The 22,666-nt window shown below is 37.0% G+C and overlaps 2 protein-coding genes across 3 annotated transcripts; one reads left to right on the top strand and one right to left on the bottom strand.

Annotated features, from left to right (window-relative positions):
- The first annotated feature begins 3,443 nt into the window (after positions 1-3,443).
- On the top strand, positions 3,444-4,533 carry LOC122655012 (transcription factor MYB36-like). The gene is made up of 3 exons (XM_043849264.1): positions 3,444-3,579; positions 3,802-3,931; positions 4,005-4,533. Exons 1-3 carry the CDS (start codon positions 3,444-3,446, stop codon positions 4,531-4,533), a joined length of 795 nt encoding a protein of 264 aa, XP_043705199.1.
- Positions 4,534-11,253: 6,720 nt separating this feature from the next.
- Positions 11,254-17,844, bottom strand: LOC122656365 (vacuolar protein sorting-associated protein 32 homolog 2-like). 2 transcript variants are annotated; one of them, XM_043850846.1, is made up of 8 exons: positions 17,722-17,844; positions 17,452-17,552; positions 15,987-16,086; positions 14,738-14,823; positions 14,509-14,600; positions 12,578-12,692; positions 12,305-12,500; positions 11,254-11,574 (listed from the first exon to the last, which is right to left on the bottom strand). In XM_043850846.1, the coding sequence occupies exons 2-7, from the start codon at positions 17,521-17,523 to the stop codon at positions 12,309-12,311; spliced, it is 657 nt and encodes a 218-aa protein (XP_043706781.1). In that variant the 5' UTR covers positions 17,524-17,552; positions 17,722-17,844; the 3' UTR covers positions 11,254-11,574; positions 12,305-12,308. The 2 variants fall into 2 exon arrangements, with proteins under 2 accessions (XP_043706781.1, XP_043706782.1); XM_043850847.1 differs by having other exon boundaries at positions 17,452-17,547; positions 17,722-17,832.
- Positions 17,845-22,666: the final 4,822 nt, after the last annotated feature.

Raw genomic sequence — 22,666 nt, forward strand, 5'->3', positions numbered from 1 at the left:
TTAAACAGAACTGCCAGACTGAGAGAGAGAGAGTCAGACTCTCACTAGGGCTCTATTAAATCTATCTAGGATTTAATTAAACCCTATTATTATAAATAGGGGACCATAAAACGCAGAAGAGATGAGCTCTCCACGTTTTTGGAGCAGACACTCTCTCTCCTACGTTTTTGGTTTCTCTCTCTCCCTCTTGTGATCTCTCTTCTTCTTCTTGCTTCTCTCACCTGTGTTTGAGAGTTAGGGTTTGTGAAACTTTAGATCTGTGCTGAGGAGTTTGAGGGCATCTGGGATTGGCGTATAGAACCTTGGTAGCACCATTGGAGGTTTAGATCTGTTTGCTTGGAGTGCTCACTGGAGGAACCACTGTCTATTGGAGGAGCAACACTTGAGGCTCACCAGGTTAGCAGTTCTTTATTAATTCCTTATGTTCATTGATTATTTATATTTATGGGATGCGAAAGAAACTCGAATTGATTGATTTTCGCTCCGCATTCGAGTATGGGATTGATCCCTCTTGCCATGTGATGGACTAAAGATGAATTTCTCCGTCCCTATTGTAATAATTAATTTTATGGGACGTAATAGGGAAGGAGAAACCCTAATAGGGATACACCAGGGTTCTCATGGGTGACCATGGGAAACCCTAAAATTTATTAGGGGCACCCATGGGACACCATGGGATAACCCAGGGCGTGCAATACCCTAATTGGTTTATAATTGATTTCCTTAGGGAACCATGTTTTGATCCCTGGACCATTGTTTGACCAACAGCATCAACTCACCATCACTTACTGTGGAAGAAAAAAAATGAAATCCTATACTGACCGGTTATAAATAAGTGGATCCGGACTGACCATATTGTAGACTGGACCCAAGAGCTGGAACTAAACTTTACCAAGATGGGCCAGCCATAGCAGGACCAGACAGCCAAAGTGGGAATTAGAATTGATCAACATAGGTCCTGGTCCGATAAAGCCCAACCGGATTACGCAATAAAAAAAGTAGCTTGTTTCAATATAGCAGCTAAGAGGGATTATAATCAGCAGAGGTTTTCTCTCAATCAGCCAAAATCATACCATTCATTGAGAATTGCAAGCCACCTAATAATTCTTTTAGGGCTGGATATATTGTTAGTCTAAAACTTAAGATAAAAAGAACTCCATCATGCCATGGTACGGATCTCCTACTCGTATGTGTATGTTTTACGTGTAGTTAGATGATGACATGTGTCATTTTCCTCTGTCATGCACTCTTAATGGCCGCATAGAGGAACAAATATATAAACAAAAAGATAAATATCATCTCTTTAACCGAATGTGAAGTGTACACATATAGGTAGGTGATCCAGACTTTTAGATTCCATTGAACATTCCATGCTATGGATCTCACACTACTGTTTCTTGGGATGCCTATTAGTGGGAAACTGCACTCGGGCGCATCATTGAAAACCTCTCCCCATAACTTAAAAAATTGTGGCAGGGCTAATTTTTCTCTCATGCTAACAACTCCAAGGTCCAAGTTTGACCCAAAATTTTCCATGTGAATAATATCTTTTTCTGAACTACTATTGGTGTGGTATGTAGATTCCTTCCAACACTTGCACTGTGGGAAACCTCTCCCAAATAAAAATTTAAGTAAATTAATGCAAAAATTAAGGTTTGAATTGAATTTTCTTGTAAATTGAAAACAAAAATATCGTACTTTTATTTTTATCCTCTTTTTTCAAGGTACTAGTAAAACAAAGAATCACTGATAGGGCTATCATAGTTCATAGTTCCACCATTTCCAGTTATCTTGCTACCCCGGGAATGATAAGTGGTCTAAAGTTGTATCAAATTAAATAATACCCCTAATTCAAAGCTCTATTTAGATTACAATATGTCTTTTTTTTTTTGGTAAAAAGCAAATTCATTGAGAAACCGAGTCGATACAAGCAGTGACATCTAAATTACAAAGATTTATCAGCCACGGAGAGGTAACTGGCCAAGCAATCGGGGACTCATCCGAAAGGGCTGACCGGGCCAAGGAGTCTGCAACTGAATTAGACGACCTTGGAACTAAACTAAAAAAACAAGCAGCAAAGGAACCTTGAAGCTGAAGGATATCAAATCCCACCCCACTGATCTCCAATTCGAAGCTTTTAGAGTTAATTTGGCTAATCAAATTTGAGCAATCCGACTCCACCACAATGGAAGAGAAACCACACTTCTCCGCTTGAAGAAGCCCAGTTCTAACAACAAAGCTTCAATGAAAAGACTTGAGACCCCATCAAAACCCGCAAAAGGCATGAAGGGGAATCCCAATATGATCCCTGATAATGATTCCTAAACCTCCTCTATTGGTCTTCTTCACCCAGGCTGCATTGCAATTTACCTTCACAAAAGCATCAACAGGAGGGGACCAGCCGCAAGGAGGGAGAGGAGAACGAACTGAAACTGCAGCAGGGACTGAATTAGACTTAAAACAAACCTCCGAGAATTCATTGAAAGCCCTTTCAGCCATAGAGATCACTTGCTGAGGAGACCAACAAAGGTTGTTGAAGATCAGTTGGTTTCGAGCCTTCCAAATAAACCAGATCAGGAACGAAGCCATAGAATTACAATATGTCACTAACCTCCAATTAGTGTCATCTTTGTGATGTTAATTTCCACAATTTTGGGCACACTTGCCAATCAATAAAACATGTTTTTTATTTTCCCAACCAATAATAACTTTTGCTCATTTGGGTTGGAAGACCATTAAGATAGCAATAAGTGTACATAAAAAAAGACTCACAATAGTTTTTTAACATTAAAAGTTGGTAGGGAAATGCTAAGCACTATAATCTTGTAGATATAAAGGCCAACCAAGCCACCAGGGAGGATAGACTAGCATCCTCTCTCTTCATTTCTTCTTAGTTCTTACATGAAATGACTTTGCTGTCCTCTTAAGTAATTTATCAAACCGTTTCATCGCGGCTCATTAGTACCATTCCTTTATATCATTTTCTCAGAGAACCCTCACCCAATTTTTAAATCAAAATGAACCCGCTCACCTACGTTCCTTGCTTGACACTAGTTGTATTTGTTGACATAAATGCCCTTGTCTTCCATAAGTGTCAAGCAATAACTGTATGTACAGCGTGCACGTACGTACATGAAGGTGAAGGGATGCCCCAAAGGAAGAGATAATAACACACTTAATTAATTAGAAAGAAACATTAATTACTTAATTTTCATTAACAAACGTTGACGGGGTTCCCTCTTAACCAACAAGGAAAAAGTGAATGATAAGAAAAGGTCCTAAGTTATGAAGCTTATAAGGAACTTCAGTTCTCCATCTTTAAAAGCTACAAGCTTCCATTGGTTTCCAATTCTCAGCTCAAAAGAACCAGTAAAACACCTTTGCAAGCAAACCTCACAACCATCTCTCAAGGCTTTTTGGTAGCATCAAATCAGTAAGTGTCCATGGGGAGATCTCCCTGCTGTGACAAAGCCAACGTGAAAAGAGGGCCATGGTCTCCTGAAGAAGACACAGCTCTCAAGAACTATGTCCAAAGATATGGCACTGGTGGAAGCTGGATTTCTTTACCCACCAAAGCAGGTCCTTCTTCCTTTTTACATTTTTTTTTTTGGTTTACCTAAATCTCTTTTGAAAACCCACATCCATTAATCATGTTTCATGCTCTAATCTTAAGCTTTTTACTGGTACCCATTTCAGAATTTCCGCTCTTCCCTTTTAATTATTTTGGTTTTATTTTTTGTGCGACTTTGATCTAATTGTTGGGTACCTACTTACTCTGTTTTAGTTTTGTTCTCACTTTAGGACTCAAAAGATGTGGCAAGAGCTGCCGTTTGAGATGGCTTAATTATCTCAGACCAGACATCAAACATGGAGGTTTTACTGAAGAAGAAGTCAACATTATCTGTAGCCTCTACAATAGCATAGGAAGCAGGTAAGGTTAATTAATTTCATTTCTCTTAATTTTTTTTGTTATTACTGATCTATTAATTTACTTATTTTCTCAGGTGGTCTATCATTGCTTCTCATCTACCAGGAAGAACTGATAATGATGTGAAGAATTACTGGAATACCAAACTGAAGAAGAAATTATTAGCAGGAAAGAATGGTGTTTATCTCAGTAACACTGTTACTCCTAGTTGCAACACAAGCTTCACAACATTGCCATTGTCCAGTGAAGTTGGGCTAGTACAAAACTTGAATCCAAACACACTTATTGTTTCAGACCCAACTCAATTCTCATCATCTCAAGAAATTTCATCAGGCATTTCAATTGCTTCATCTTCTTCTCTTGCCATGGACAATTCTTATGTCTCATGGCCTAGCAATGGAGGTAGCGAAGACGATTACGGGTTTTTCATGGATTTGGGTTTTGGATCTCCATATGATATCCTCAATGGCTTTGGTTTTCAGGGGAAGAACACTGAAGTTGATCCAAATTTGGCTGACCCTTCTTGCCCTAATTTGTTTGTTAATGACACAGACACTAAACCACAAGGGTTGTTGTATCAGAGTCAGAAAGTTACACTCTACTAGTTCAGAATGTCCCATCAGGAAATTGAGAAAAGATAGACACTAACTTCCATTTTAGATTCTGGCTTTACTGGGTCTTCAAGTCTTGATCATGTTAATGGTGTGGGAGAAGAAAAAAAAAATACAGGTTCCATGTAAATGAATTTTTATTAAGTAACGGAAACTATAGTAGAAGATTTTTAGATTATTCTATATAATTTGGATTTAGATTTTGTTTATAATCTTCCATAGAACTTGTCAGTACTTGGTCTTTGGTTCAGTTTTTGTTTTTCAGAGAGGGGATGTCCTCAGCAAAGACTGACTGTTTCTGTCTTGTCAGTCGTCACGAAAGTTGTATGAAATGGCCAATTCAAGGTCTCTCTCTCTCTCTCTCTCTCTCTCTCATCATTTTGTGTGTGACATGAATAATAATTCTTATCCTTTCTTGTTGAGTTTCTCAGAAACTTCATGTACAGGGTCTTTTACCCTTTTTCTCAACATCCAATTAAAGGGTCTGGGGATAGTATGGATTCCCATCTTATAGCAATTAAGAATTAATTGTGGTAAACATTATTTTAAGTCATTAGACAAATAATTACATACAAGACATTAGTTTAACACTAAAATAAGTTAAAAACTTCTTAAATCATAGCTTGTCGATATCCTATTTGTAGAGGGAAAAAATAATGGCCATATGATTTGTTTATTAATTAAAACATTATCTTATTTGAATTGTATAAGTTGAAACTGATGCTATTGGATTTAGCTTGGAAGACCAATAATCCCATATGACATAAGGAAAAAACTGCAAGATTACATATTGACTCACTCACATATTGGAACTTATTGTTACCTATGAAAATTAGAAGCGCGTTTACGTGGATTATTTTTTATCATCTCGCAATGTTTAATAGAGTTTAAAGTTGAACATATTATCCATATCATCATCTAATCATGAGTGTGTAGTTTCAATTTTTTTATCGGGTACTAGGTATCTTAGATGAATTGCTAAATAATTAAATGAGAAAGCTCTATATATCGTGCTCCACGTGTAGTACTCATTCAAGTAGACGTGGCAAAAAAAAAAAAAATCCAATTGGAACATCTTCCAATTATATATGTTTTCAGTTGGTCACATTTTTCTTTGTTTTAGATTGATTTAATGATTTAATTTGAGGTTTTGGATAGTCTTCATTTTCTTAATTGTTTAAAATTTACATAAGGTCTATTGACTATCAAAGTTCATTCAATTTTTCCAAATCAGAAAAAGGTCTATTGAGGACCAAAGTTCAATAACCTAAACCACTCTAATTTTCTATTACATTGAGAATTAGTTTGATGTTACCAAAAAAAAGAAAAAAAGAATTAGTTTGATAAAGATGTTCAAGAAAGACGCGCCCCACGATTAAAGAATGGGATTGGGAGGTTAAAACAATAAGGGATCAAGTGTTGTTGAAGCATGTGCTTTTTATTATAAAATTTTGGGGGAAAATTACAAAAATAATTCAGTCAAATTATAAGATATATATAATATAAGAAAGACGTATCAAATGCACGAGGCTCCCGCCACTATGGGGTTTTGATGAGGGTTATAATGTACGTAGTCTTACCCCCCCCCGGCGCTTCACCAAGAGGCTTTTTCCCAACTCAAATCCACAACCATTAGGTCGCAATAGAGCAACCTTCTCTTTGTGTCAAATCCCCCTCTTATAAAAGATACATTATGTCTTTAAAAAATGTGTCATGGGATACATGTATGGATTTTTTTTTTTTAAAAAAAATTGTATGTACATGAATTATCTAGGCTGACATTGCACGTGACACTCTGTCCGAGCAAGGGTACGGTGGATATTACACGTGGCATTCTGTCTAGGCTGCACAGGCCGCTACGGATAGGACGCCGTAAAAGATCTATATTAGTAGGCCACAGTCCCAAATTGGAAACAGTCCATTTTTTTTATAAGTAAATCTAAAGAGAGTGTAAATGACTTCTTAATTGTGAGGTGTTGAATCCTTAGGGAACATGTAACATATGTACTTTTCCATCGGTAATCATTAACACATAGCCAATAGCCAATAGCCAATAGCCATCTTCTGCTGATTCAATAAGAAGCCCAAGGGTATCCTTCCTTTGACTACTAATTACTACAATCATATCTAGTCTAAGATCAAAGCATCTCATGATTCAAAGTTGGCAAGTCCAATAGGGTTCTCTTTGCTTAGAGGTATTGTATATGCAATTTAGCACATTGATTAGAAGATCAAGCAAGATGTTGCAAAGTTTCTTTCATCCACCTTTTTTTTATTTTTCTTCTGTTTCGATCTGGGGAGGAGTTATGTGCTTCATCCTAAGCCTTTTATTAACAAACGTGTTCCCCTTTTCACCCAAGGGGTAGAAATTCCCTATTTTTATGGTGTTCTTGAATCATAAATGTGAGATGGGACATTAGGAGAATAATAATAGTAGTAGCCCTCAAAAGAGAAATTTTTGTCTTTCAAGAAAAATGCTGCCTAGTCATGTGGCTCTTGTACTTATGCAGGGACCAATGATGGACATACAAGGGGCATGGACCAAGGAGGGATTTTTCATTTTAAAGGAGAGAAGGTGGGAGGGCGACTGGGTAGACGGGGGCGGTCATTTTAGGGGGCTTGTGTCTAAACTCTGAACACAAGGCCATGCGAACCACGCAAGGTTCTTTTACTTCTTAATAAAGTTCTTTTTTTGTTTTTTGGATTAAAAGCTTGTATAATTTGGGGGGAGGGGGGGGGGGGGGAGGGAGGGGATGGGGATAGGCCCCAAGGTAGTTTGAATTCATGGCCTCCAAGAGGATTGATGATGTTAAGTAATCATGTGTTCATTATGAATCATTTCCTTTAAAATAAACAGAGTTGTTTATTTTTTATTTTTTATCTTTTATTATTTTTTGGTATAATTTTTTTTAAAATTCCAAACCACGTGCTTTTCCCTTACAAAAAAAATAGAAAAGTAATAGACCATGTGCTGGGCGGCCGGTTCCCTTACATTAATCCCCCTTACCACTAAATTAAATTACTATTAACCAAAACTTTTCATTGGCCCCTTTCTATGAATTCAGTGATTTGACTCTTCTTCCATCGTGGTTTTAAAAAATCATATCATATTGGGAAAAGATCCTCTCTACGTGGCAGGAGCTGAAGAATCCAGCCCAACAAAACAAGGGGTATTTGGGTCATTTTATAGAGGGCCCACCTATGAAATGATCCAAACACCTCTTATTTTGCTGGACTAGATCCTCTAGCTCCCGCCACAATTGGAGGAGAACCAGGTCCTCTAACAACTGGAGGCCCTTGGGGTGTGTGTCCGAATGGCTCCAGCAAGTGGCTGGTGTGTTGGAGAGGATCCAAGTCCCATATTGGATGTATCCGTCGATATAGATCCATATTCGCATCGACAATGTCCAATATGAATATCTATCTAATCTTGTATTAGTAAATCGATTTTAAATGAAAATAAATCCGTTCAAAAAATTATTTTTTAAAAACCATGTCTTCTAGGATCGTAGTACCTCACATGATTTCAAGAATCAGACTTGGATAGGTCGAATTGATCAATTCAATCGGAATCATGGAGCCAAACGTTGATTTTGATCAATCCAGAGTGATCGATCCATGTCGGGTTTCTAGGGTTCAGATTGGTTCCAATTGATTACACCAGAATCAACTGGACCCGATTCCATATTTAATAACTTTGGTATCTTGAGAACGACTGTTTAGCATAGTTGATATAAGTGTGGAGCGTAAAAACCTGCCTTACCAGAAGATCTTGAATTCCCCTCCCTCCCTTCCTTAATACCCCCAGATGAGGTACCTATCTTAAAAAACAACTTTGGTATCTCATGAACTCATCAACCATAGCCACTTTTGTTACGAATTGGGAATTTATGATCCATCAAAGACACAACTCAATTCAAAGGATTTGGGGGACCATTCACACTTTAGATGTTGAAGCGGTAACGGACGAGAGAAAGAGAATGAAACTTGAAAGAAAATCTGGCCCTTACGGCCTTTTTGACTCAATAGCTTAGCGAAATCCTCACGCAGGCTTTTTTAATTCGTCCGTAAGTGCTTGCTCTCTCTGTCGCTCTTGATGCTCCAATTATTTAGTCCATTAACATTATTTAATTTAGGAAAACCCCTAAGGTCTAAACCCTTTAGAGGGTTCAGTTTTTACCCATTATTGGGTTATTTTAGGTTAGGTACCCCTACTCTGGCCTAGGGCTCTTGACTTCTTGTTAAAAGAGTTATTCCTTTTCCTCAATTTTGGGCTGTTTGGTCGATTTCAGGTCTTTAGGGTGGGTGGCTTTGGAAAAATATGAATTGAGGCCAATAATGTGCTATTACAACAAAGCCTCTACCAAACATGGATTAAGTAAAGAGAATCTGTAACGGTATCCACCTCACATAGATTCTGATTCTGATTCGATTGGAATTGGCCTGAACCCTAAAACCCAGTATTAATTGATTGGATCAAATCTGATTTCTCGAATCATGGTAAGTAATAATCCTGAACCCTATCTAAGGTGAATGGAAATCCATTCATTGTAGATTCAAATGCACGTGGGATGTACGAAAGCATTTTAGAAATAGGGTTTGTGAACCCTAGGATGGTGTGATGAACTTTTCAATCTAGTAGAGGAAAACTTTCTCCTTTAAGAATTTAATGAGGTATGAAACATTAATAATCCTATCTTAAGTTGGATGTCTACTATGGTACAGTAGAGAAATGACCTCATTAATCTTGATTTTGGAGCCTTCTTTGGTCATTCCTCTCTCCTTCTTTTTTAATTAATATATTCAATATTAAGTATTAAATATTTCATAAGCAATGGACAAATGGAGTAATCACAAATTAATAAGAACAATTCAATCAAGACATGCTTTTCTGAACTCCCTTTCAAGAGAGAGAGAGAGAGAGAGGGGGGGGGGGGGGGAGCAGAAAACATGGTGTATGCCGTTCAATGGTGCCTTTGAAAGAGAGCTATTATGAAGTCAATGATATAGACTTGATCTTTTGTGGAACCCCTACACAAGCATTTCAACCTCATTGATTCAATTTCAACTAATTAAAATAAGGGAGAATGTTCTCTGTGCCGCAGCGCAGGCTGTGTCCAGGCACATGGGCAGCCTGTGCAGAGAGCAGGGTGGCCATTGCACCCACCCCCATGTGCCTGGGCACAGACTGCGCTGCGGCACAGAGAACAACGCCCCTTAAAATATATAAAATAAGATATTTCTCATACTTTATCTTGCTTTTGGACACTTTACATTAGAACTAAATGGAGCAATAATGATATTTTTTTTTTATGGGAAGAGAAAATATATATGAGCAATAATGATATGTTTGTCCAAAGATTATTCCCCATGAAAAAAAGTATATTAGAAGGACAATTTATTTTTTTTAATCCAACAAGTATAAAAAATTTCTCTAAATTGCCATAAATAACTGTTGGGTGATAAATTTGATAGAGTGGAAATTTTGTGGATAAGTGCATCCAAAGATCCCCTTCTCTCATGTAGCTTTAGCCAAAACAAAGTACACCAAATGACAAAATAAGATTTTGGAAATCCAATGAAAAATAAATTAACTTTTCTAAAAGAAAATGGATGAATTAAAACACAAGAAAATAGAACAATATATGTGATGTTACATGGTTGAATCTAAGTCTAAAATTTGGAATGTGTCAAAATCTAAACCATTTTCAAGATTGTCATATCATCCTCCACATGGCAAAACATGGTGGGCAATGTAGAGTGCTGACCTAAAAAACCTTTTTTTCAAATTATAAATAGTCAGAAGATATTTTGATGATTTGGTTGAATCTCTAGGAACCTATATAAATTATCAAATTAAGAAATGAAAAAAAAATTTCGGTTGGACTCAGTTTCTCTACACCATGTGTGTGGAGGGAATCTCCAAACTTCTTGTCCATCATTGGCTTATTGCAATGGCATGGGTGTCAAAAACTAAGGGGTACACCGACCAACTTGAGCCCTGACTAGAAACGTGCGTCAATGATTCCTGGGCCTGGGCTTGGGATGTGCAATATTTGTTCTTTAAATATAAACAACGGAAGAAAGAACATAACCCAGTCAACCCAGACATGCCGCGCGCCCCCCCCCCCCCCCTCTCCCCTGACACACGGGCAGATGAAATGACCATCACGATGCAGGCGATATTATATAATCAAGCAAAACACTTGTTTATTGTTTCTCATTTGAATTCATTCAAGTAATAGTCCATGATGAATTTATGTGCTTTTCTCCTTCTTTTTTTCTTGTAAATCTTTAAAAAAAAATTTATTTTCTAGCCAACCAACCACACCATATAAAATTGCCAAAGATGTAACATGTAAGCCTAAAAAATATAACTGTAGCCGGACAACTTGAAGAAAAAAAATCTCAAGTTGAAGATGTGTTGAGCTGAAGGTAAGTGTGGTTGAAACTATAGAAACCCATCTATTTTCTAACACTATCATTACCATCTAAACCCTTTTAAATGCAAACAGAAAGGTGGTGAACTTTGTAAACGCCACTAATCAACCTGTTGGATGGTAAACAGTTCAGGAATTCAGAAATTGGAAAGAGGCCGGCTTAACCTTCTTTTAATCCACAGAAAATCCACATGGAGACATCAAATCTTTAGCCCAATACATACTCCACGTTCCAGCACATTCACATTGCGTGATGTGGAAAACTGAAAACATATACAGTTGATGTATCCTTCTTTTCTCATCCATAACAAGCCTATCAAATGATTTAACTTAGTTATAAAAGTGAGCCACAAAATAAATGAACTCACAGAGAAAGTAATCCAAATAAATTGGCAAACTTCTTAAACTTCTTAATGGAAGTACAGTACAGATTTAGAGAGTTAAGAGATTTACTTTACGCCTCCTATACAATGTCGTCTTATCAGAGGATGCAAACTGACGACCGCAGTTTATGAATGAAGGAAGCCCAGGCACAATGTAACCAGACTACAGCCAATCTTTACATAACATTTGTGCACTCTCCATGAGTTGATACCTGCAACACCTTAAGTGGTTCAGCTGAAAAGACAAACTTCTCTAAAACTTCTAAACTAAGGGGGCAGACCTGAGTAAATCTCATGTGGTACTTTGTTTGAGGCCCAAATTTTGTGGGCATGTGGTCCACATCCCTATTTATACATGCCAAGAATTTAGACGAATCTTACATCTCCGTGTATTAGTACAAAAGTAATAATTTGATGAGTCTAAAAAGTGAGCTCATTGAGAATTCAACAGGAACTGTTGAAAAATCAGGGGAGCAGATCCATAATCGAGGTAAACAATTTGAGGTAGGTCACCAAAGTTGAAAAGTGGCCTCCCAAGGGGCCCCCAACTTTTCCAACATTCAACATGCCAAATAATCAGTCAACCGTGGCTGAAAAGTACAGGCATGATAAAAAAAAAATTAGGGTTGATATCAAGTATGGCTTTGAATATTGATTGAAGTTAAATGGCATAACAAGATTCATGTACTCGTCCCCCATTTAGTGGGGTTAAGGTTTTTTGAGTTGAGTTATAACTGAATAAAAGCACCCGACAGATCTGAAGATAGAGCGAGTATTAAATCAATCAAGTACTGAACCACAGAGATAGTTTTATCTAAGAACAATTACTACAATTACTTCCAAATGTCACATGAATTCTGCACGCTAGCAATCCACTTTTAAAAAAAAATTGAAGCATGTAATCAGTGAAAAAGAAATACTGAATTGAGTCAGAACCATTACATGTTCAAAGTGCCAGTTCCGCTTGCAATGCAGCAAGCTCATCATCCTCGGGTGTATTCTTTTGAGCAGCTGGACGAGTTGATATCCTGCTGGCTGGGGCTTGCACTGGAGCTGCAGGTGCAGTTGTTGCAGGCTGAAGAAGCTGTTCTTCCAACTCAGCTCCCTCCAATTCTTCAAGCTCTGCTTCAAGTTCATCCTGCGAAAATGGAAGAGTGCACATCAGAACAAGAAGGGATAAAAAATGTAATGGGGTAAAGTTGAAAGTGTGTATACCTCATCAAAGTCGGCTGCTGCACCAATGGGAGCGGATAGTGCTTCCTGAATCTGCTTCATGTTCTCAGTCTGCTCGTTAATCTCATCCATTGTCTTATCCACATCATCAATATTCCTGTCAATAATACACCATGGTTAACATCCATGAATTTGAAATAACATTAGAAGAAATTTTATCATTATATAGTTCAATTCAATTGATAGACATACAAATGGGACTGACAACATGAAACTTGTCAGATTGAAGATTTACAAAATATCAACAAGATCAAACCAAAATTGCCGATTTTCAAACCTGGAGCAGGGCTAGTGTGGGAGTGTTGTAAAATGATTTTCCATTGAATTAGACACGTTCTCCATCTCAATCCATGATTTATTTATTAAAACAACAAAACACTCAACATGCAACAGTGTATCAATTTCACTATGACAAGATTTTGAGTACAAAGAAAATGCCAAATGAATGGAGGATAAGCATTATGGTCCCGATTTACAAAAATAAAGGTGATATTTAGAACTGCGATAACTATAGAGGCATAAAATTAATGAGTCATACAATGAAATTATGGGAGAGGGTTATTGATACCCACTTGAGAAAGGAAACTACTATTTCTGAAAACCAAATTGACTTTGTGCTGCTAGATCCACAATGGAAGCTATATTCTTAATTCGGATACTCATGGAAAGGTATAGAGAGGGCTAGAAGAATCTCTATATGGTCTTTATTGACCTAGAAAAAGCCTATAACAGAGTCCCTAAAGAGCTAATCCGACACATACTAGAGAAGAGAAGGGTGCCATGCAAATATGTGAACATAATTAAAGATATGTATGATGGCGTGGTGATTAGAGTAAAAACTGTGGGGGATCAAGATAGTGAGTTCTCAATTACGCTTAGGCTACATCAAAGATCAGCCTTAAGCCCTTATTTGTTTGCGCTTATCATGGATGATTTAACTAGACATACAAGATGAGTTTCTTTGGTGTATGCTTTTTGCTGATGATATTGTGTTAATGGAGGAAACAAAAGCAAGGATTGACACCAAGTTGGAGTTATGGAGATCAACTTTGGAAACAAAAGGTCTTAGGATAAGTACAACAAAGGTGGAGTATACTGTGTGCAACTTTAACAATACTAGACAGTTAAGGAGGTGGTCAATATAGATGATAAGGAGATACCTTAAAGTTATTATTTTAAATATTTGGGCTATGTCGTCAATGAAAAAGGCGATATAGAGGATGATGTTTCCCAAAGAATTAAAATAGGATGGATGAAGTGGAGAAGTACGATCGGCATATTCCTTTAAAACTCAAAGGAAAATTTATAGGACTGCCATATGACCGGTTATGATGTATGGTGCAGAATGTTGGGAAATTAAGAAGCAGAACATAAATAAACTAAGTGTGGCAGAGATGAGGATGTTGATATGGATGCATGGCAAGACTAGGAAGGATAAAGTAAGGAATGACCATATTAGATCTGAGTTGGGAGTAGCCCCTATATATGATAAGCTACAAGAGAATTGTTTGAGGTGGCATGGTCATGTTCAACGGAGGCCTCGGGATGCTCCAGTTTGGAGGAGTGATTTGATTCAGATTGAACGAACTAAAAGAGTCAAGGGCAGGCCTAAAATAAACCTAAGTGGAAGTGGTGAGGAAAGACATGCATAGCTTAGGTGTCGTATCTTGTAGGACTTCGAACAGAGCTGATTGGAGAACAAGGATCCAATGTAGCCGACCCCATTTAGTTGGGATAAGGCTAGGTTGTTATTGTTGTTGTGAAGAAAGAGAAACACAATTAGCTTTAAACAAAGGCCTTTCCACACCAAAAAATAAAATGTTAAGAGATGCTAATTCGCTGAATTCAATAGCATACGAAGACACAGAAGATCCCAAACGGCACAAACTCAATACAACAATCTGAGTACTTACGTTGCTTTCTGCATAGCTTTCATTGCGGCTGCACCAGTTCGCAATGCATCCACAGTTTCAGTTGTTGCTTTTGCACCTTCTAGCATTATCATCTGAAGTTTCAACACCACAACATAGAATTGAAGTTCAAGATCATCTCACACCAAATCATCAATGGACAATGTCAACCAATAGTAAAGGGAAATGTTCTAATGAGTAATGACTTCAGAGATTAAAATTGCAAATGCACCTGATCATGGATGCGCAATTGGAAATTACCGAGCTGCTCAACCTGTTGTTCATATAACCTTTTCCTTTTCAAGCATTGTATTGCCGCTAGATATCAACAACAGAGTAGAAAACTCAATCAGGATGCAATAACAATAGAAGAAATCACTTTAGAGCACATACAGAGTTTGACATCCAAAATAGCAAAAAATATAGACCTAGAGACCTGCCACTTGCTTGTGTTTTCTAATAGTCATAGAAGCTATTTCAATTTCGAAATTGAAATTGCATTCACTTCTGCTCTTTAATGAGCACATGGTAAATTTGATGGGCAAAGCATTAATTTCATGTTTAAAAAAAGAACACCGCCCTTCTTCTCCTAATGGTCTAATAACCATTTTGCCGCCGCTGCCACCCGCATGCACCAGCAACATCTGTTCTTCGGTGTGCGAGAGTGAGTCGTTGCGGACGTCCAGAATACTTTCGATTCATTGAATTTCACTCGTTCTTTACAATCATTTTCCAACTGAGTTAAATCCTCTTCCGCTCGTTACCCACCTATGAGCCATACATGACCCCATAAAATCTACAAACATCATCATCTATGCTGGTGATGTCCATCACACATACATTCATCATTTATCATTGACCATAATCGGAATTTTTTCCGTGTTTTGTTTTGGAAAAGGAAGGAGATGGGTGAAGTAGGTATCTCTTCACCCACCTCTTAAACACCATATGGACTTGGGCCTTACATATTTGAAGCAAAATTTGTTTTGTTTTCAAATAAGCCCAAGTGGACCTTTTATTCTGATAACCCCAGACTAAGAGAGAATTCATTTTCAAAAATTGAACTACCAAATGGATTTTTTATTCTTGAAATATTTCAGACTGATGCAACCAACACAATTTCAATTTCTTGCCAAAAATCTATTTGTTGACTATTTCAATGAATTCCATCCGAAACCATACCAAATCAGCCCTAAATCCAAACAAGGAGTAATAAACTAAAAGTACCATAAACATGAGCAATCATGCATCGAGAAAACAAAAGGATGGTATCAGTGGAACAGGACTAGGGTCAATTGAAAATATAAAGTGAGAGCAACATCGGGATTTGGGCTACAACCTCAATACATAATTGTAACTATGTTCTGCCTATAGAAACTTAATGGTTGCGTTCTGGCACACAGTTTTTTGTATACAATAAAGGAAATGAACAGATTCCTACTTCTACCAACTAAAGCTGTAGGGAAGTATTGCAAGCATACCCCTTTTGTTCTTCGCTCTGGTAAATTCCTTTGCCTTTTCAACCTCAGTAGCAGCCTTCTTCAATAGGACTTTCTCCTTTTTCTCTAGCATTTCAAGTGTCTACACAGTGCACAAAGTCGCAATAGCTATAAGCCTCACAAAGTCAGGATATTAACAGAGAACACAGCAAATTATATATATATATATAAAATATTAATTATTTTGGTTTAGAAGGCTTGGGGTAATCGAAAAAATAGAGATTCCAATATGGCAATGTGACAAAGCTAAGCATAACAATAGAACAGAGAATAAACTGTTGAATTTGCCATATTAGAATTATTTTCTGAACATTTTGGCTGCAATGAACTTTTAGCAATATCTTGCCTCCAAAAGACAGGGCTTTAGACTGTTGAGTTATGATCTCTATCTCCCCCCACAAAATGCTAAAGTAAGAATACAGTAGATTCAATCAAAAAGAAATTTTTTTTAACAAGGATTAAATATCAATGTATGAGAGGTAAATGCCACAGGAGAATAATGGAATTAACAATAACAAATGCCTGGCAAAGCAAGAAGGAACACTAACATATTAAGCTCAAACAAACAAGTCTAATGACAGCATCTTAATCATTTTCAAGTTCACCCATATAATAGTGAGAACCAGAATGGGCACAACATGGAGTTCAAAGAGAGGTAAAATGGGTGATTCTAAGCTATGGGCTATAATAAATTGTTCATCTATCAGCAAGATGAAATCAAAGGTTAATCATCTTACAAGCACAATGAAAATCATGCCTAACTGTTCCATTTGGTGTAAAGTAGATAGAACTGACCAATCACCTAATCATGTGTTGCAAGTTATGAAGCAAAATTGAAATTTTTTTTTTGTAGTTTCTTGCTGTCTTCCAGCAAGGAACTGATTCTTAGTCCATCGAAAAAGGAAGAGCATGCATCTCCATAAATTAAGGCTCAAGATCATCGATGATGGAATTGGTGACAATTGTTTGAAAAAATTAGAATGACAAGGATGAGATGATTTAAGATGTCAATAGCACCAAATTTAGTAGTTAACTGACATTTCTCTATAGTAACAGGAGGATTATATAATGCTAAACACCTAACTTTATGTAATCGAACCTCCACTAAACAGCAAGGTCATCAGCGATTGAGCCACTATGTGTCACTCTCACTGAGAATGTTGGGGAACCTATTTTGTGCACATCAAACTACATAAATGTGTACGCATTCGAGGAATTTCTTTCCAAGTCAATCCATAACATGAGCATAAATTAGATTTCCACCCCTCAAAAAAAAAAAAAAAATCACACACAACGGGAATCGAATAAACCACAACACAAATCTCCTTTTAGAAAATACAAATCAAACAACCTTACATGGAGAAAAACATAAGAGAACGATAAAAGAATGTCAATAACGAAATAGCAGGATTAAAACAATATACCAAAATATGATCAAAGACCCTACCTCATTCAACTTATCTAATGTTGCTACGGCATTGCTTTCCTGTTTAGGCTTACCAAAAATCCGCGTAAACATGATTGATTTCCTGAGTGGAACTTCCTACTCTGCATCCAACCAAAGAGAGAGGGAAAAGAAAAAAAGAGAACTTTAGCTTTAAATCAAAAACCTACAGCTTATCCCATGATCTACCGACGACAAGTACCCCCCCCCCCCCCCAAAAAAAAAAAAAGGGAAAATTTTTAATCAGAATTCAAAGCACCAAAAGATGCAGACCTGTAAATCAAAATCTATGATTAATTCTTGAGATCAGCGATCGAAAACCCGAAACCGATTTTCGTATATGAGTCTCAATACTTGATGTTGTGATGGAAAATTGAAGATCGTCGTCTGTCTGGAGGAGTTTCCGCGTCGGAAGTCGGAACTGCAAATAAAGCGAAAGAGGAAGATCTAGGAGTCTTCCACACTTCTTCGTCCGTCTCAAGAATTTTGTCTGCGTTTTCTTCGTCGAGTGGTAAACACATCCTTCAGATCTTTCCATTATGCATTGTTGGGTCCCATCCTTATTCTGATCCTACGGTATCTAACACAGTCCTGAGATCAGATGAAAATAATCTAAATCACAAACATAACACTAGGCAAATGGCAAGAGAAATGGGGATGAGCCACGTCAGATATCACTGATGGAAGAGTAGTCATCAACACGTCACCTCTGTCCGTGAAACACGTGGCACGATGGGATGATGGGGTCAGCGGTTTAGTAGGGTTATCGCGGCCAAGCCCGTTGGATCAGCAACGTGATCTGGTTAACATATGGATGGAAAATAATCTAGAACTCAGTACACCTTAGAATGAAGGGCATCAGATGATAAATCACGGTGGACTATATACCCATTCGACCATCTTGATCAGCTCACTTGGCTAAAAAATATCAAGAGAATGGATCATCTCCACGTACGTGCAAGTGAATGTACATTGAAAGGTAATCACATGTCCCTTTTGTTTTCATAAATATCCCTCCTCCTTGTGTAAATTGAAAAATAAGATGTGTGGTTATCTCTCACATGTATGTTTACCTGCACATAGGTAACACCCCGCATGCATGTCATGATTATTTTATTGATATTTAGATTTTTTTGTAGAAATATTGATATTTAGATTGAATTGGATATTTTTATGTTTTTGTGATTATTTTATTAATATTTGTATTATGGTGAGAACACTCTACTGTTTTTTGGTATTATTTATATGACGTTATATTATTTTAATGAGTCTTAGTCTTGCTGGAGTAATGAATTTAAAGGCAATTAAAAAGAAATAGAGAAGTTGAGTCACAGGTGAGGGATCCATAACTATGTATTATAATACAATGTATGCATATTGTGCGAGGAAAGCATAGGTTTGAATTGTATGATGTGATGTGTTTATTGAATGATGCTTGATTTGTATTGTCATATGAAATAATGTCATGGGAATGCTTAAAGTGTTTACTTGATAATATTTAAATGTTGTATGACGTATGCAATGAGATGTTTATATGAAAAGTTGATATTTATATGGTTTATGAATGTGATATGGAATCTAATATATGTCGTGCAATGAAATATGTATGAGAACGATTTCACATGTTATATCAAGAGAAAATAATAAATGATTATGAAATGAAAAAGGTAATGAAAAGAAGAAGTAAAAGAATGAAAGAGAAGATAGTATGATGTATGGATGTATGGTTAATGGTAATTTTGTAAAACATCCATGTAGCTATCGCCCATATCTAGTAGGGGGTTATGTACTGGATAAGAACAAGGGCCTAATGATGAGTAGGACCACGTCTGCCCCAGGGCTCCAGTCGCATGGAACAAGGTTTAGACATAGCCTACAATGAACTAGAGCTTGTCCTCCCGCAGGACTACGGTGCCTGGACACATGGGAGTAGACATGTCTAGTATGATGTTTATAAATGAGGGTTCCTCCCCCCCAAGGCTCTGGTGCCTGGATTCATGGGATCTAGTATGATGTTTATAGATGAGGGTTCCTCTCCTAAGGCTCCGGTGTCTAGATACATGGGAGTAAAGCCCGTCTATATTAGTATAATGCTTTTTAAATGAGGGTTCCTTCCCCAGGGCTCCGGTGCTTAGATACACGGAAGTAGAGTCCCTCTAAATAGTATGATGTTTATTAGATGAAAGTTCCTCCCCTAGGGCTCCGGTGCCTGAATACACTGGAGTAGAACTTGTCTATAATGCTCACCGTATCATTCTCCCCAAGGCTGCAATGTTTGGGAAAACAAGTATATGTAGAATAATGGTACGAGGTTGACTACCACCCTCAACAATTTCTGCACTTAGGTAGTCACTAAATGGCCAAGACTTGGCCTAACTCTAACTAATTAAGGAATGAATTTCTCTGGTTTGTCATTTGTGTCTTTGTAACAATTATTGTATATTTGAATGCTTGCATGAATAGAATCATATGTACCTCACTGGGCATTAGCTCATCCCATTTATGTTGACATTTTTCATATGAGGATGTTTGTGTAACTCTAGTGTATGTGAGTTGAGAATCCAAGGTTAGGGCCCAAAAGACATTTCATGATGTTAAGAACAGTTCACTTTTTGAATTGTAAATAACACTTTGATATGTTTGATTCAGACTTTTGTATATGCATAAATGCAGTTATTTGCCATCAGTGCATAAATTAACTTTTAACCTTTATGCTTCCGCTGTGTTGTATGCGATACTGGGAATTTTGCTACTATTTTTACATATTTATTTGTGATCTTCTAGGTCAGCGCTCGCGAGAGCAATGCCTTGAACCCTGTCTGGGCTCAGGACATTACAACATACATTAAAATGTCATTTTTTTTTTGTTTAAAAAACCATTTTTTGACCGTATCAGTGTCGTATATGTATTAGGTCTAACGGATACCAATATGTCTACTCAACTATTGGAAAATCCTAGTAATCCACTCATGCGACAAGTAAAGGTACCAACTGATATTTCAGTAATTGAACACTATCATAATCCAAAGTCCTCGAGTTAAGGGTGCATTTGGTTTTGGTTTCAGTTTCGGTTTTCAGTTCAACTTAGGTCGGATTTGGTATGATTTCTATTTTAATTTCATATTGATTTCATGAAACAATCAACAAATAGATTATATTTTTTATCTATAAATTGAAATTGTTTTTGCTACATAAATCTGAAAATTTTCCTGAATAATAAATTCATTTGGTAATTCAATTCCTGAGAATAAATTCTCTATATTTATTTGGGAGGGGTGGTGGTGGTGGTGACGAATATGGTGGTAGTGGTGGTAGGGGAGGTGATGGCGGGGAAGTAGTGGTGGCGACGACAGGGTGGTAGTAGTGACATATTGGTGAGACCATCAAGAAAAGAAGGGTTGTGTTTTATTTTTAGCACGATATTAATTACTGCTTAGTCCATAAAAATAAACATGTACTCATTAAAGAGCAAGAGTGATATCAATTTCAATTTTCAAAATTGACGGTGGTGGTGGTGACGACGATGGTGGTAGTGGTTGTGGTGGTGGTAGGGAGGTGGTGGCAGCGGCAGCAGGGTGGTAATGGTGACATATTGGTGAGACCATCGAGAGAAGAAGAATGGTGGTGTTTTATTTTTAGCACAAAATTATTGCTTATTCCATAAAGTAAACATGTACTCATTAATGCGCAAGAGTGAAATCAATTTCAATTTTCAAAATTGAAATAGCTCCTCAGCTATTTCAGAATTTCTATTCCATTTTATTTCAATTTCACTGAAATAAGGTGCAAAAATCAAACCAAACAATTTTCGAATTAGAACACCCCATGAAATTGAAATTGAAATTGAAATAGAAATCATACCATATCAGGCCTTAGGGTACAATATGCGCAATCGAAACCAAATCAAATCTAATCATTTTCATAACCTCAAAGCTGATCAAATCGATTTGATTTTATTCAGTTTTCATTTGATTTGTATACGATCTCAATAATTCATTTTAAGTGAAAAAAACCTGTTGAAATAAATAAAATTAGTAAAAAAAAATAACAACTTTATTAAAATATGATCCCACAATATCAAATTTGGTATATTTCATATCTTTTTACACAACTTAACAAAAAACCTCATTGTGATAATTCCACACAACTCAACAAGGACACATTGTTTGATTTAAATTCGATTTACTTTAATTTATATGAATTACATTTTATATGATTTGAATAAATGATTTTCAATAAAAAAACTTGACTTACACAAATAAACAGGAAATAGACTGAATTTGGTTTGGTTTTCAAATGGTGGATTACATTTTCTATTCCTGTTCTAAATTGACATCATCACGAATAAGGGTGTCAATTGGGACAAGTCCGTACCAATATCAGTGCCAAAGGTGCCAATCCCACAACTATTCTATTTAGTTAATTGGAGCACAACTAGTCCCGGTATTGGTTATTAACAAGACGGGATGTTACTAGTTCCTAAATTGTTCTAGACACAGTAAAAAAGGAAAAAAAGAATTTTAATGGTTCATTTTTTTTTTTTTTTGGGTACGATGAAGATTTATTGATGAGAATCATGTGTACAACCAGTGGCTTCAGATAAACAAAGATCATCAAGCCACAGAGTGGTAATTAGCCAATCTGTCATACACATGATAGACAGGGTCTTCCTTGCCAGGGCATCTGAAATTACATTCATAGGCCTTGGAACAAAAAGAAAAGAAACAGATACAAAAGTAGAACATAACTGACGAACATCTTCATCGACAACTGCAACATCAAGTGGTGGAACACGATTTGGATCTTCAATAAAGCTAATAATCTCCTTATTGTCTGATTCAACAGGAGATTTGTGATTCCTAATTCACGAGCTTGCATTAGTGCTTCTCCAATGGCTAGAGCTTTTCCTTGGATAGTAGAGGATACGACCTGGGAAATAGAGAGTGCCTTTAGAGGACGCCCATTGTGATCCCTAAAAATAACTCCCAGTCCGCCAGCAATATCTCCTTGAGGATTTGCAGAATCACAGTTCACCTTTATAAAACCCAGCAGTGGGGCATTCCACCGATCATTTTCATTACTTGAAATGGCACCCGAATTGGTTTGAGAAAGGTTTGGAGAAACTGATTGGAACTCAAGGAATGCCCTTTCAGCTGCAGAGATTACCTCAATTGGACTCCAATCCTTTGTTTTGAATACTCCGTCATTTCTAGCACGC

The sequence above is a fragment of the Telopea speciosissima genome, chromosome 3, assembly GCF_018873765.1.
Source record: "Telopea speciosissima isolate NSW1024214 ecotype Mountain lineage chromosome 3, Tspe_v1, whole genome shotgun sequence".
Lineage (NCBI taxonomy): Eukaryota > Viridiplantae > Streptophyta > Magnoliopsida > Proteales > Proteaceae > Telopea > Telopea speciosissima.

What these genes read in the sequence shown, in the direction of transcription:
- LOC122656365 (XM_043850846.1), bottom strand. Translation starts at nt 17,523, where the DNA reads ATGTTTACGCGGATTTTTGGTAAGCCTAAACAGGAAAGCAATGCCGTA. An exon ending in AATTGCGCATCCATGATCAG is followed by an intron (nt 14,601 to 14,737) that starts GTGCATTTGCAA and finishes TTGAAACTTCAG; the next exon opens with ATGATAATGCTAGAAGGTGC. An exon ending in AAAGCTATGCAGAAAGCAAC is followed by an intron (nt 12,693 to 14,508) that starts GTAAGTACTCAG and finishes TATTATTGACAG; the next exon opens with GAATATTGATGATGTGGATA.
- LOC122655012 (XM_043849264.1), top strand. Translation starts at nt 3,444, where the DNA reads ATGGGGAGATCTCCCTGCTGTGACAAAGCCAACGTGAAAAGAGGGCCA. An exon ending in TTCTTTACCCACCAAAGCAG is followed by an intron (nt 3,580 to 3,801) that starts GTCCTTCTTCCT and finishes TTCTCACTTTAG; the next exon opens with GACTCAAAAGATGTGGCAAG. An exon ending in TACAATAGCATAGGAAGCAG is followed by an intron (nt 3,932 to 4,004) that starts GTAAGGTTAATT and finishes TTATTTTCTCAG; the next exon opens with GTGGTCTATCATTGCTTCTC.